Below are 13150 nucleotides of genomic sequence, written 5' to 3'. Positions count from 1 at the left end.
GGCCAACAGGCAGACATGCATCAAACACACATGTCTATACACACGCACAATAAAACATCCAGTCTGAGTGGATAACTTATACTCTGTTACAAATAATCACAAAGACATAAACAATTCAATTGGTATAAACAGTACAAATCACACACGTACACCACAAATGTATAAATGTAACTCGCCACTGATTGCAGAATACAACAAGTGTCTGTATGTGTGTGTTCCATGTTTTACTTTAAGATCCACTTAAAAGCAAGGCTGGCAGCTGGAAGAGTGAGCCAGCAGATTTCTGGCGCTGCGTCACCTTTGATCTCTGCACAGTGCGGCTTGCAGAACACGGGAATGCGCGCACATAAACATACTGACGAGCACTCGCAAACCTACAGATCCCCTATCGTAAAGACAGCCATACGTGCGTTAGAAACATGCAAATACACAAAACCGACCCTCCTCGCCAACAGACCTCTACTTTTGCATACATGCTCGCACACACGCACAGCCACAGATGTTCCCACACATTAAGGCCAACAGTTTGGGCATCAGCAGCATTCCATTCTGAGTTTACAATGGAAAAATCTGCCCTTTGACCTGGAGCATTTTCAACATTCATGAAAGCAACAGCCAGGGAATGCCTTGTTTGAGTGCTGAGAGGTGGGATGGATTGATGTCCTTTATTTATACATCAGCTGTTTCTGGTTAAATACTGTTATATTTTTTTTTTCCTCCTCCAACCAACAGAACGGACGTCTAAGAATTCTGAGTTTTATTAAAATGACAATCCATTTATACGTGGAATAAACAGTACACCTTGTAACACTATATTACATATTATTTTGAAGCTTCTTTAATCAATATTTTGAAAACAAACAATCAAAAAATGAAATAAAATGTGTGAATTTTGGACTTTTAAGATGACTTGCTGATGCACAAACTGAGCATCAGAATGGAGAGGGGAAAAGTGATTTTAGTAACTTGTTTTTAGTGCCAGATGGGCTGTCTGAGTATTTTAGAAACTGCTGATCTGCTGGGATTTCCCACACAACCATTTCTAGCATTTACAAAAAATGGTCAGAGGGAAAATATCCAATGGCAGTTCTCTGGAACAAGCAGGTGGTCCGAGGAAAGAAGGAGGCCAGGATGCCTCAACCGGCTCAGATGGCAACAGCAACTAAAATAACTACTAGTTATAACCAAGGTACCACTTCAGGTCATCAGCTAAGAGCTTAAAGGGCTAAAATTCAATGATCACCAAATTTAGACAACAGAAGAGCGAAGAAGCTTTGCCTGTCCTGATGAGCCTTGAGATACAGGAAGTTGGGTCCAAATTTGGCATAAATAACAGGAAAGGGTAACAGTGTGGGGGATGTTTTCATGGACTTATCAACTGAGCATTGTTTACCCGAGTACTGTTGCTGACTACACCCGTTCCAGTTGCCGAATCCTGCTTCCAGCAGGATAATGCAATTTGTCAAATCATCTCAAAATGATTTCTTGCATATGACAATGACTTTATCCCTCCACAGTCACCAGATCCCAGCACCTCTGGGATGTGGTGGAATGGGAGAGTCACATCGCAGATGTTTAGATAACACATCTGCAAGAAATTTCTGATGTCATCATGCCAATGTGGAGTAATATTTGAGGAATGTTTGCAAAACTTTTCTGAAACTATGCCATGAAGGCATCTCTAAAGGAAAAAGGCAAATAAAAGCATGTAGCAAGGTCCCAAAAAAAGTTGTCTCTATTCATCTGGACGTAGCGTTTTCAGTGGGAGAAACATTTCCTCACTCGTTCCAAGTGACTTGTGCTGTCTCAACTGACTGTAAACCTTTTAAAAAGCACATTTGCATAATGACTGAAACTAGCAATGGGCTGTGAGGCCAGTGTTAGTCAGTGGCCTGTATTTCCAGATGCAATATTTGCATAGAGATGGTGATTTTACATCCAAGGCTCTGTTATCTTTCAGAAAACACATAATCAGATGCAATACTTTTATAACCCTGAACATATTATATCTGAAGAATAGCCAGTATTCGTTCATGCTAGAACACTGATGAAATTTTAGACTGTGTCCGTTTCCTTAAATCTGCCTAAAAACAACAACAACAAAAAAAAAAAACCCACAGCAATTGCAATTTTATTTAATCTGACTTGCTCAACTGGACATGATGCTGACACTGAAAACCAACAGCCCATTTGCACATTATTAGTGCCAACCAATCTTCCCCAGCTTGTCTGGCACTATGAGCTATTTTGGGCTTGTCATATCATCATGTGCAAATGAGTATTCATCTACAGAACTAAACTGTCACAGGACACACTTGGAAGTACTAGGGCCAAGCTAAGACCAAGTGGATTTTTGGATGACTAAAAGCTTGGAGTAAAGACCTAACAAGAGATGATGACAGAGAGAAAAGGACAGATGCAGTTTAACACACCAAAAAAACAAAAAAAACAAAAACAAAAAACAGACCAACCATTGGGATGATAATGAAACAGACAAGAGAAGCCTGCCATAATGTGGAGTAAAGGGCTACAGGACATACAGGGTACGCTGAAGCCAACCAAATCTGGCTACCCAGTGACCAAATCTGGCTACCCAGTGACCAAATCAGTGCTTTCCACTCCAGAATGAATGGGACAACTATGGAAGCACAGCATCCACCAAGCAATTACTGCACTACTGTTGTTTCTTAGAGGATTTCCCATAACACAAGCATACATGCTATCCTACATGGTTCCCAATGGGTACATGTATGTAGTCTGAGAACTGCCTAAAATAAAAAGCATGTTGGCAGTAATACTTACAATGTACAGTACCTATGCACTCTTTTAAACATGCCACAGTAGTTAAGTGTCAGTGATCTTACATAAAAGCTAGATAGTTCAGCTTTGTTGATCATCCAGAAGCTCTTGAAATAACCTATTTTAATGATTCTCATGCACAATCACCGACTAAAGCTTTACATGAACACTGCATTTGATCTCTGTTCATTAAAAATAAAATAAAAAACACAAAACAAAAGAAAACACTAGCCCATTTATTTCAGAGTGTACAGTTAAAAAAAAAAACAAGCCTGTGAGAGGAGAGCTGAGAATTGAGAAGTGGAGGAAAACGGGAATGGGATGGGAGATGGGGTGGCTTTTGGGGGCTGGGTGGGTAATTGAGAATCATATGGCTGTGTCAAACTGCGTGGCCAATGACTCCTGACAGCCCTGCACTACATCCTCATGCACGGAGGCCAAGGGCTGAAGTAAGGAGGACCAGAAAGACAGAAGTATGAGTCTGTCAGAAAACGCCTGGAGGTCGGAAAATTCTGTAAACTAAACAGAAACTTCTCCACAGCAGACTGGCTGCTTTAATTTAGTATTTGGAGGACATGTAGATGAGTACACAGAGACAATGTCAAAGACAGAAGAAAGGGCAGAAAGAAGAAAAAAGGCACACAACAGGGCACATATGGTTTAAATGAAAAAGGTTAGAAGTTGTGGAAAGTGGGTGCAATAATTTACATGCTCACCATCCTACGTGTCAAACCTAAACAACTCACTTTCTTCTTTATGGATCTGAACCACTATACCACAAGAAAGCAGTGCCATCATCTCCGAAACTGGACCCCCTTATAGGCACTAGTGTGAGATGAGATTGCTCCATGGGAGAGTTTTTAGTGGAAAGGTGCTGAATCAAATTTCCAATGAGACATACTTTCCATTGCTATCAACAATGGATAGACACTGCCAGTGCTGTAAATAGTTTACAGAACTCACAAAGAGAAAGAGGCGGATGTGAATGCAGGCACACATGTATCTAAAAAACAAATATACCCGTATGCATGGACGGATGCATAGCACGTTTGCACGTTTACAAAAGTGTGTGCACTGTAAACACACAAAAGGAGTTAAATTTTCCATGGTTGCTCTTCTTTGTAAAAGTTTGGTGATCCGTACAAAACCTGTAAAAGGTCCTGTTAGTCTTTTTTTTTTTTTTTTTGGGGGGGGGGGGGGGGGGGGGTACTGTTTATCTTTATGGGTATGTTCAAGGTTTATTACAGTCTCAGTATATGTATAGCAGAGATTCAGCACGTCATGCTAACCTTCAATTATGACTGGCAAACAAATCTCTCATAATTAAAATCAAACCAATCTCACAAGACAAACACTTTATGATGAAGTTAAATGTTTACACAGCGCGTGAAAGATGTAAACAAAATGTTAGCTTGGAGTTGTCGTATACAGAACAACAGTATTAGGAGCCAGACTGATTTATCATAGGGCCAATATCATCAGCCATTTGCTAATGAATCACAGCAACAATTACAGTCGATAAATTACAATTTAAAAGATTAAAAGTAAAGACGACCCTTCAACCATGTTATGGGTGTGGATATAGAGTTTGTCCACCTGAGGCATTCAACAATTTCCTCTCCTACAAAGACAACCCTAGCCCAGTTTATGTCCAGCTGTGTGGGGAAAAACTAAATGCTGGCAGATGTATTTGAATATTGAAGGACCCCCCCCCCCCGGGAAAAAAAAAAAAAAAAAAAAAAAAAAAAAAAAAAACACACACACCAAATATTGGTATATGCCTTAAAAGTCTAATAATTAGTCAGGCTGTAATCCATATATCTTTTTTAATCATATAAAAGCTGCTTTATTAAATCATTGCTTGTTAAAATGCTCGGCACAAACAAAACATCAGATCACAGCAGCTCTATTTCAATGTTAGTGGAAACTGTTGGTTTGTAACAACTCCAGTTCCCCTCCACATTCCCCAAGATCGCACTTTACACTCTGCATAGAATATTTAATTTAATATATGTATTTTTAACACGCTCTGTGGGAATTAAAAACAAAAAACATCAAAAACATTCACATGCAGAGTGAGTCACCCACTATAATAAAGTGGTTTCGAATATTTACCCAATAAGCCTGCTTTACTAACATACAGACAAAATGTTTGCACAGTTAGCAATTTAATCCAAAACTCAAAGTCCTCGTGAGACATTAATCTTTTTAACCGCATGACCAATGATTTACCAAGGTGTGTTTGATACCTGATGAGCTTGGCAAGCAGTGCCTGGAACAGTTTTGAAAAAGCCAGACAAAAAAATAAAATAAAACAAAACATTTTTTTATAATTTAAAACTAATTAGATATAATGTATCAGTGAAAACAGACGACAAATTAAACTTCTTTCAAAACCAGTTATGGGAAAGACACTTTTTTTGTTTGTCTTTTACAAAAACAGAGAAACTCTGCTATAACTGATGCTAGAGTGCAGTGTGCACCAGTCCAGCTTGTTTCGTTTTTGACTGTCGTCACACCAAAAAAACATAAATAAAAAAATACCGGAACCCCCCCCCCCCCCCAAAAAAAAACAAAACAAAACCCACAGCCATGGATGCCAGGGAACTCAACTGTGGTTCACTCACAAGCACATAGGCTACACACTGGGCAAGACGTAATCTTGCAGATCTCATGAGAATCCAACTGCCTCACAAGGTACCTGGATTTATGGCACATCTAGGATTTCAAGCTCAGAACATTTCCACACAACTTTTGTTTTTTGAGGGAGGGCTCAGAACGACTCAGCTGGAACTAGAGTCTGATCTCGTACCAGAACAGGCAGGAGCTGCAGCCAGAGTATTTATGAGAAATAGTCCACCCCCATATTACTGTAAACTGCTATGTTACTGTAACCAGTGTTGGCTGGTTCCATATGAAGATCATTAACCTTGATAATAGAGAGACTCCAGCTTCCAGGAATAGACAGACGAGTCCCTAAATCTTTGTCAGCACATAACAAACACACATGCCAACATTCAGCCATGTGTGCAGGTACACACACACACACACACACACACACGCAGCCTCTTGCGCTTCCAGTCCACATCTCACTTTTTTCCTTAAATCGAGCCGCAAACCCTCTTGAAAGCATGTGCACTGTACAGTACAGTGTCATCACATGCAAGCAATAAACATGCCTCAGACGAGCAAAACACGGGGCAGATGTGAGCCAGGAGACTTTCCCAAATGTTTGACACGGCTAGGATACAGATGATTCACAATATTTAAAATCTGCATCCTTCAAAACAAATACAGTATTTTGAGTCGAATGTGCTTCAGTCAACAACATGAAAATAAATCAAGGGTCTGTGAATGCGTCACATCCAGTTCTTCAAGAGGGGAAAACATCTTCCATGCTCTCCCAAACAATAAGACAAAAAATGCTTTTGATCCAACACATCCAAACGCAAAGAGATTAACATGTAAAGTATGGAAGCCCGTTTCCGCCACTGACAAAAAAAAAAAAAAAAAAAAAAGAAGGATCCATAACTTGAAATTTCGAGTTATTTCTCAAAATTTAGACTTAAAAGTAACTCAAAATTTCGAGTTAGCGCTGCCAATCAGTAATCTACGTGAATGATGTCATTTCCTTGTTACCCGGAAGCTGAAGCCCTGATCTACAAATGCTACAGCTAAGCTACCAGTCATGAATCCACAGATTGCTGAGTATTTTCAGCGTGGCTTCAAACATGATGAAATCCTTTTTGAGTGCGCGTTACTCTGCGCCATATGCTTCAGGGTAACAAGAAAGTGACCTCATTCACGTAGCTTACTGATTGGCAGAGCTAACTTGATAAAAGTAACTCGAAATTTCAAGTTATTAACTCGAAATTTGGAGAAACATAACTTGAAATTTGGAGAAACATAACTTGAAATTTGGAGAAACATAAGTCGAAATTTCAAGAAAATAATTCGAAATTTCGAGTTATGGATACTTGGGTTTATTTGTTTTTTGTTTTTAAGTGGCGGAAACGGGCTTCCATATGTAAAGAGAGGTGGGAAAAAAAAAAAAAAAAAACAACTCAGGAATTTTACTTACATATTTGCCCGAGGAAGGTTCCCCAGGTGGTAGAGACCCAGGACTGAGGACAGGTGAGCTAGCTGGACTGCAGAGCTCAGGGAAAGGGTTGGGGATGGCCGGGAGAGATGACGTCCTCAGCTGCTGCTCCTGCTCCTGTAATCTCCTGAAGAAAGAGGCGGACAAAGACGTGTAAAGTGGTTTGATGCACAGAGCATGTCTTTTGGTTGAAGCTTGTGTTTGTTTATTATTATGGTAAAAACAAACAAAAAACAATAAAAAAAACACAACAAATAAAAAACTTTAGTCCAAGTCCATGACCTGGAGAGAGGCGAAAGAGAAGCAAACTTTAAAACAGAGCTGCTGACAGCTGTGAAATACGTGCAGGAAAGACGGCTAGAATTAATAAAGCTCTGCTGTATAGTATTCAGCCTCATGCCCGTTTCTGTCTGATCTGCTCATAATGAACAGTCTCGAAGCAAGTGGAAATCACAGAGCCACCCCAGCCAGCTAGTTAATTTTTTTCAATATTAATAATACATCAATGACGAATCAAGACATCGCTTTAAAGCAGATTTTTTTTTTTAATATAAATTTGGCACATGCAGTGTAAGACTCAAATTATTATCGGACAGCCAATCAACCATTACTTTGATTATTTTTTAAATTGGTGAGTCCGTTTGTGGAATCCCAGCTTAATAACTACAAATAAATAAATGTGTGGAAGACTGCTTAGCCTCCGTTTCTCTTCCTCAGTCGAGCTCTGTCGCTCCGAAGAACCCAGCGAGTTCAAAAGGGAACGGGCCTTTTGATGTCGTCCCATCTGAGCCGGAGAACAGGGTTATCTAGAGGTCAGTCCTGAATAATAAGAACTTCAGGGCCTGCTTCTGTGTGTTTGAAAAAGAGCGCTCATAAGACAGAATACTCCATTACCTGATGCTCCCCTCCTGTGTTATTGTCACATAGTCCAAAGGCGAGTAATGGGAGCTGACACCAGCTCTGCGGTGCATGCACGCAGCTATACTTCTATTCTCCCAGCGTGTATGAGTGCAGCCTCGAGGAGGATGCGGGTTAGCACGGTTTAATTTGAAAGAGACATATGCGCATGGTACTTAAATAAATGAAAATCTTCTTCTCGCCTTTGCAGGCTGATGTAAAAGAGGAGTGAAGAGGAGGAACGGGTCATACAGGGGTTACAGATCGGGAGCCAGAAGGAAGCGTTATGCTCAATTATCGAGTGGGTGTGGAGGGATGATGGTGTACAGTGAAAATTCTCTTTTGAAATTTGGAGAGAAAAAAGGGTTTGAAGTCTTGCTGTGCGGCTACGCATGTGGCAAAACGCATAATACGAGGCTGAAAGAAGTTTGTGGCTGAAGTTTACTACCACACTTTTGCTGGTTCTGTGGGTGCACGAGCAGTTATAGCCCTGTTGTTTTTAGCACTTTTTTAATTTACTTATTTTAGGGCGATGATTGCACATGTCTTGACAGTTAACAGAGGATGAATGAGATGCCCAAAGATGGTGTAACATTTCCTGAAACCTAATGTCTCAGATTAAATGGAGCCTGAACTCCCATCCAGCTCCACATTTAACTTTGAATACTACCAAGTTACTTTGCCCACATCACAGACTAAAAGCATGCTTACTCATCTTATCCTGGTACTTACTAAAGCCCCTCAGTTCATCTACTGCCTCAAACAAGCATTTTTAGCACCCTCTCCCCTTCTGTAAAGCCAACTCTCATCTGATTGGCTGTGCCTAACACACAAAAGTTTTGAACAGGAGGTACATGGAGTTTGTTTCTGCCGTCACTGTGGAAAACCAAATATTTAGAGCAGTCTGAAGCTTGAGCCTTTGGCTTATGAAGATTACAACGACTTACACTGACCTAATTTGAAACTTTGGCCATGTAGAATAGAGGGGGGGGGGCATAATAGATTCTCTTTATAGGTTTCCTCCAGTCCGTACTTTAAAACCCATACTCTAACACTAAAAGTTAAGTTTACTATCACATCAAACAAACAAAAAAGAAAGCTCATAATTGGAGGAGATGAAACTAGTTAAGCAGCTACCTGACAGCATTGATGTGCATTGGCTGTGACCGTCGGAGGCCGGTTTGAGGCGAGTCTGAGGACGAGGAGGGCGGCTCTGGGGAGATGTGGCTTATCCCGTGTGAGTGCTGTCCCTGCCGTGGCTGGTTGTGTTGATGTGCTTGATGGTGGTGGCTGTGTGACGTAGAGGTCTGTCCGTTGTGCAGCAGAGGAGTCGATTCTGTCTGTGGACCGCTGCACGAGGAGTACAGGCTCTCCAGTGAAGAGTCCATTTCATTCACCAGGGCCTCCAAGTCGACATCATCCTCTAAAAGATACAGGTATGGCAGAACACATCGGTGAGTTAGCATTAACCTGACATGAGCTCCTGTAAAGTAACGGCATAAACTGGTTGTGTAATGAAAAGAACTACAACAAATCGACAAACACCAAAGGGAACCAGTGCTCATATTAAATTTGAGGTTTCAAATAACGTGTACGTGAAATTTGCACTGTGGGCCAAGGTCATATGTTTTAGATCAGTCCAAGCTCTTCTGTAGGCTCAAGAGGTAGAGTGGATCATCTACCACTCAGAAGGTAGGTGGTGGTTCAAACCCTGGCTCCTCAAACCTTTTTGTCAGAGTTCAGAATCTTGCCTCTGTGCATTCATTAGTGTGTGAGGTAGGTTTAAAGTGCTTAGTTACAGAATTTTGAGTGCTTAACTTAAATAGAAAAGCACTATATGAGTACCAGTCCACTCCTTTTCTGCATTTGCATCTGCATTCTGCAAGAGTTCCTCTAGAGGAAACTTCAAAATAAATAAATATTTGAGAAAAAGAAAAAAAAAAAAAAAAAAAAAGTCAGCCCCCATAAACTCAGTGTTAAAATGTCCAACTTTAGCATTTAAAAGCATGTTCACAGCCTGGTAGAAACAACAATTTTGGCATCTATGGATACGTTTTCCCCACTTTAAAAGAGCGGCAACTGTGACTGTCAGCTGAAACTCACTCCAGCTAATAGAGTAGCTGCTGTAAAACCATGTTCAAAGAGTTCATACAGACAACTCAAGTGTCTAAATACCTAAAAATCTAAAAGGTGGAAATCAGCATAATAGGTATCCTGTAAGTGCAACAACACATAGTGGGGTTGGGGGTGCAAGTACTGCACTTATAGGACTGATTCTTATTTTAAAAACACAGTAAAATGGTAAAGTCCCTGGGTATTCAGCCACTTTCCCCTTTCAGTTTCTCATTTAGCTGTGGCCTGGATTTGAACCTTTGCACTATTAACTCAAGGTAATAGAAAAAAAAAAGAAAAAGAAAGAAAATACACAACACACAAGCGCCCACGCAGACACGCGCACAGATTTGTTGCCAGTTTTGCCAGAGTGCTCAATCAGCAGGAATATCTTAATATCTCGACTGAATACACCGTAATGCCCTGTGAGCCAAATCTCCAGGGAGATCAGGTACAAGCACAAACCTGCCCATGACACTTTTCAACTCTAACCGTTGGGGTTCAATGTAAAGGCACCGCACTGCAAGCATCTGCTCTGCATTCATGGCAGCTTTCAAACACTCAGCTTTTAAATGTCTTTAAAAGAAAGATGTGAAATTCTTCTCAGAAGAAGTGTCTATCTTCAAAGTCCTCACGAAAACCTCCAGGCACATTTAAATTCATGAAGTGAATTTTTCAACCGACTCCAGGAGCATGTTTTATCAAAGCCTGACGTGAGCTCAGCTGAAGGGAAACTCGTCTAATTGCTCCATGCTGTGAAAGTTTGAGCATGTGGGTAAACTGACAGCCCAACTTTGCTATTTTTAAATTACAATCTGCAGCGGTGATTCTGCTTGTGATTAATAATTCTCCATTATGAAAAAGAAATCTATCCCATGAATTTATCATAAGGTCTCTGTAGAGATCCCAACCGTGCTGTTGCACAAATGCAAACCACTAGAGGGAGACAAACTAATTGGATGAGGAAAGGAGCTTTGAGACTCCTGGAAACAAACATTTTTCAAAAACTACATTAAATTTGCGTCTCTGGAACACAGGACCAGAAGACTTTTGGGATTAGGAAGCACTGAGGTTGTTAGTTTCTTGTTCAGCAGTGAAGATGCCCTTTGTGAAAAATCTTATGTGGATGGATTATACATCTATGCTCATTTATGAATATGCACACGTGAGCTTTAGATCATAGTTCTGTTAGTAACTAATAGCAACCAGTCAACGATTTGCACAATTATGACTGAATCATTTTTTCTTTAATATAATATCAGAGATGGACCATTTGATACTTTAATGTGATTTGATTTTTTATAACAATTGGTAAGTCTAAATGAAATGGAAAGTAATACAGATGCTTTGTTAGCACCAGCCGCCTCCTGCATCCACAAAACCTTAGGCTATACCCAGTATACTTGAGAAAAAAAAATACTAATCTAATGAATGCAAATTAATACTACATTGTAACTTTAACAGACACCGGCCTGCTGTCAGAATTCCAAATGAGCCCCACATGCCTCACGTACTGTCCCTGCTGGCTCAGAGTGCAGCACACCTGACAGCTGGATCATGCAGGTGTCATATCGCAGGTAAAAATCCCATGACTCATCAGAAAGCTTACATTGGAAAACTGTAATCTGACTAATGTAGTTTTAAAAGCACTGGCCTCAAAGTGAGCGCCACAGTCTGGCAATGGGCCATTTTTCTTGTGGAAATGCCAGTTTTTCCTCTTCTGAGGAAAAAAAAAAAAAAAAAAAGGAGGGATTAAACAACAAGAGGCGTCACAGGTTAGTGAGTCAGTATCTCCACGCAAACATCTACATGCCAAGGCATGGCTCTGCCTCTAGCTATAGCTACCTGCTAAAACTTTTGTGTCGCCTTTGAGGACCTTTTCCTTAAAACATAAAATGTAAGGAAGGTGCACCACAGGTGTCTGAACTGCTGGCGCTTAATCTGCAGGTATTAATAGTGACAGATAAGCTGCAGCAGCTACTTATAGATAGCCTAGAGAGCTAAAGACCTATATGCCACAGGATCCAGGGTGCATACAGGGCTAAACACAGGACTAAGGACAGACAACACAGTTGTAATATCGAACAGAGCACCACGACCTGCATGCTGCAGCTGTTGTTTAAAAAAGGAAAAATAGTCTACATATATCTAAAAGTTTAGAAAATCTACATGAAATGTAAGACCAAATTTCAAAAATTACTCTTATCCTTTTTATTCTTCAGAGATACGACATGACCCTCAAGGTAGGGAAAGCATGTACCTGACCTAGTATGGCTTCTGGGGAACTGTCAGCGTACAAAGAAACACCACCCATAAACTCTTGCAGCTATGGAAGACTTGTGCGTCATTATCAGTCATATGATCGCAATCACCAATGCATGTCACAATCGCACAAACAAAGATATGCGTCATGCTCCGTGGCGTGAGGCAGACAGACTGATGACACAGAAGGCATGCGGGCAGGCACGCACACATGCACAGGATTTAAACTCTGAAGATCTGGAGAGGGAAGCAGCCTATCATTGTTCGTCGTTGGACACAGCCCAGAAAACAGAAGCCACACGTGATACTTGGCTTTGGCAGACACAAGAAATGACACAAACCTTTATATCCATCCTCACATGTGTTCTCACTATATTACAGAAATTATAATATACTAACAAAAATATCACAGCAGCTCCTGCAGCAGGAAGCACACATAGCTGCAGCTGTAGACTCAAAACAGGGAGGAAAAAAAAGACAAGTAGCAGCTCTGATGCATATGCTTAATGTACAGCATCACTACCATGTTATGAGCCTTGTTGTAGGCATGGAGCTTTAAAACAACACTGAACCTTGCTGTGAAAGCCATTACACAGTTGCTGCACTCCTACTTCACCACCATGTGCAAAGTTTACAGAGCAAAACAGATGGAAAGAACCAACAGACAGCAGGATTTATTTAAAGCTGTATTCACCCGAGAGGCATCTCTGTTAAAAATCTTACAGCTACAGGCTCTGACTCAGCCTCATCCGTTCCTCACAGGAAGTATTTACAAATGCAACAGGGATCACACAACAGAATGAGTAGGAAGGAAATCACTAGCGGCAGAAATTCGTCCTAATACTGAGCGGTAAATGGATATGAGCACAGGTAACAAGTACCTCATTACTTAATCCTTCCGCTAAATTAGTCCTTTAAGAGGTGCGATTATCCTGGATCCTATCATCTTAGAGACTGTGGATCCACGTGGAGGTGGTTCAG

General features: G+C 40.7%; 1 protein-coding gene across 3 annotated transcripts in view; it reads right to left on the bottom strand.

Moving 5' to 3' along the window:
* The window catches only part of grb10b (growth factor receptor-bound protein 10b), a 63490-nt gene that overhangs the window by 24140 nt on the left and 26200 nt on the right, over window positions 1–13150 (bottom strand). For all 3 annotated transcript variants that reach the window (XM_063486159.1, XM_063486160.1, XM_063486158.1), the window contains exons 4-5: window positions 8933–9218; window positions 6881–7025 (exon numbers count right to left, since the gene is read on the bottom strand). In XM_063486159.1, coding sequence (XP_063342229.1) covers window positions 6881–7025; window positions 8933–9218 — 431 coding nt within the window. The remainder of the gene's footprint in view (window positions 1–6880; window positions 7026–8932; window positions 9219–13150) is intronic.

The sequence above is a fragment of the Pelmatolapia mariae genome, linkage group LG10_11, assembly GCF_036321145.2.
Source record: "Pelmatolapia mariae isolate MD_Pm_ZW linkage group LG10_11, Pm_UMD_F_2, whole genome shotgun sequence".
NCBI lineage: Eukaryota > Metazoa > Chordata > Actinopteri > Cichliformes > Cichlidae > Pelmatolapia > Pelmatolapia mariae.
The sequence above is the reverse complement of the archived record's forward strand: the minus strand, read 5'-3'. Positions and strand labels throughout refer to the sequence as shown.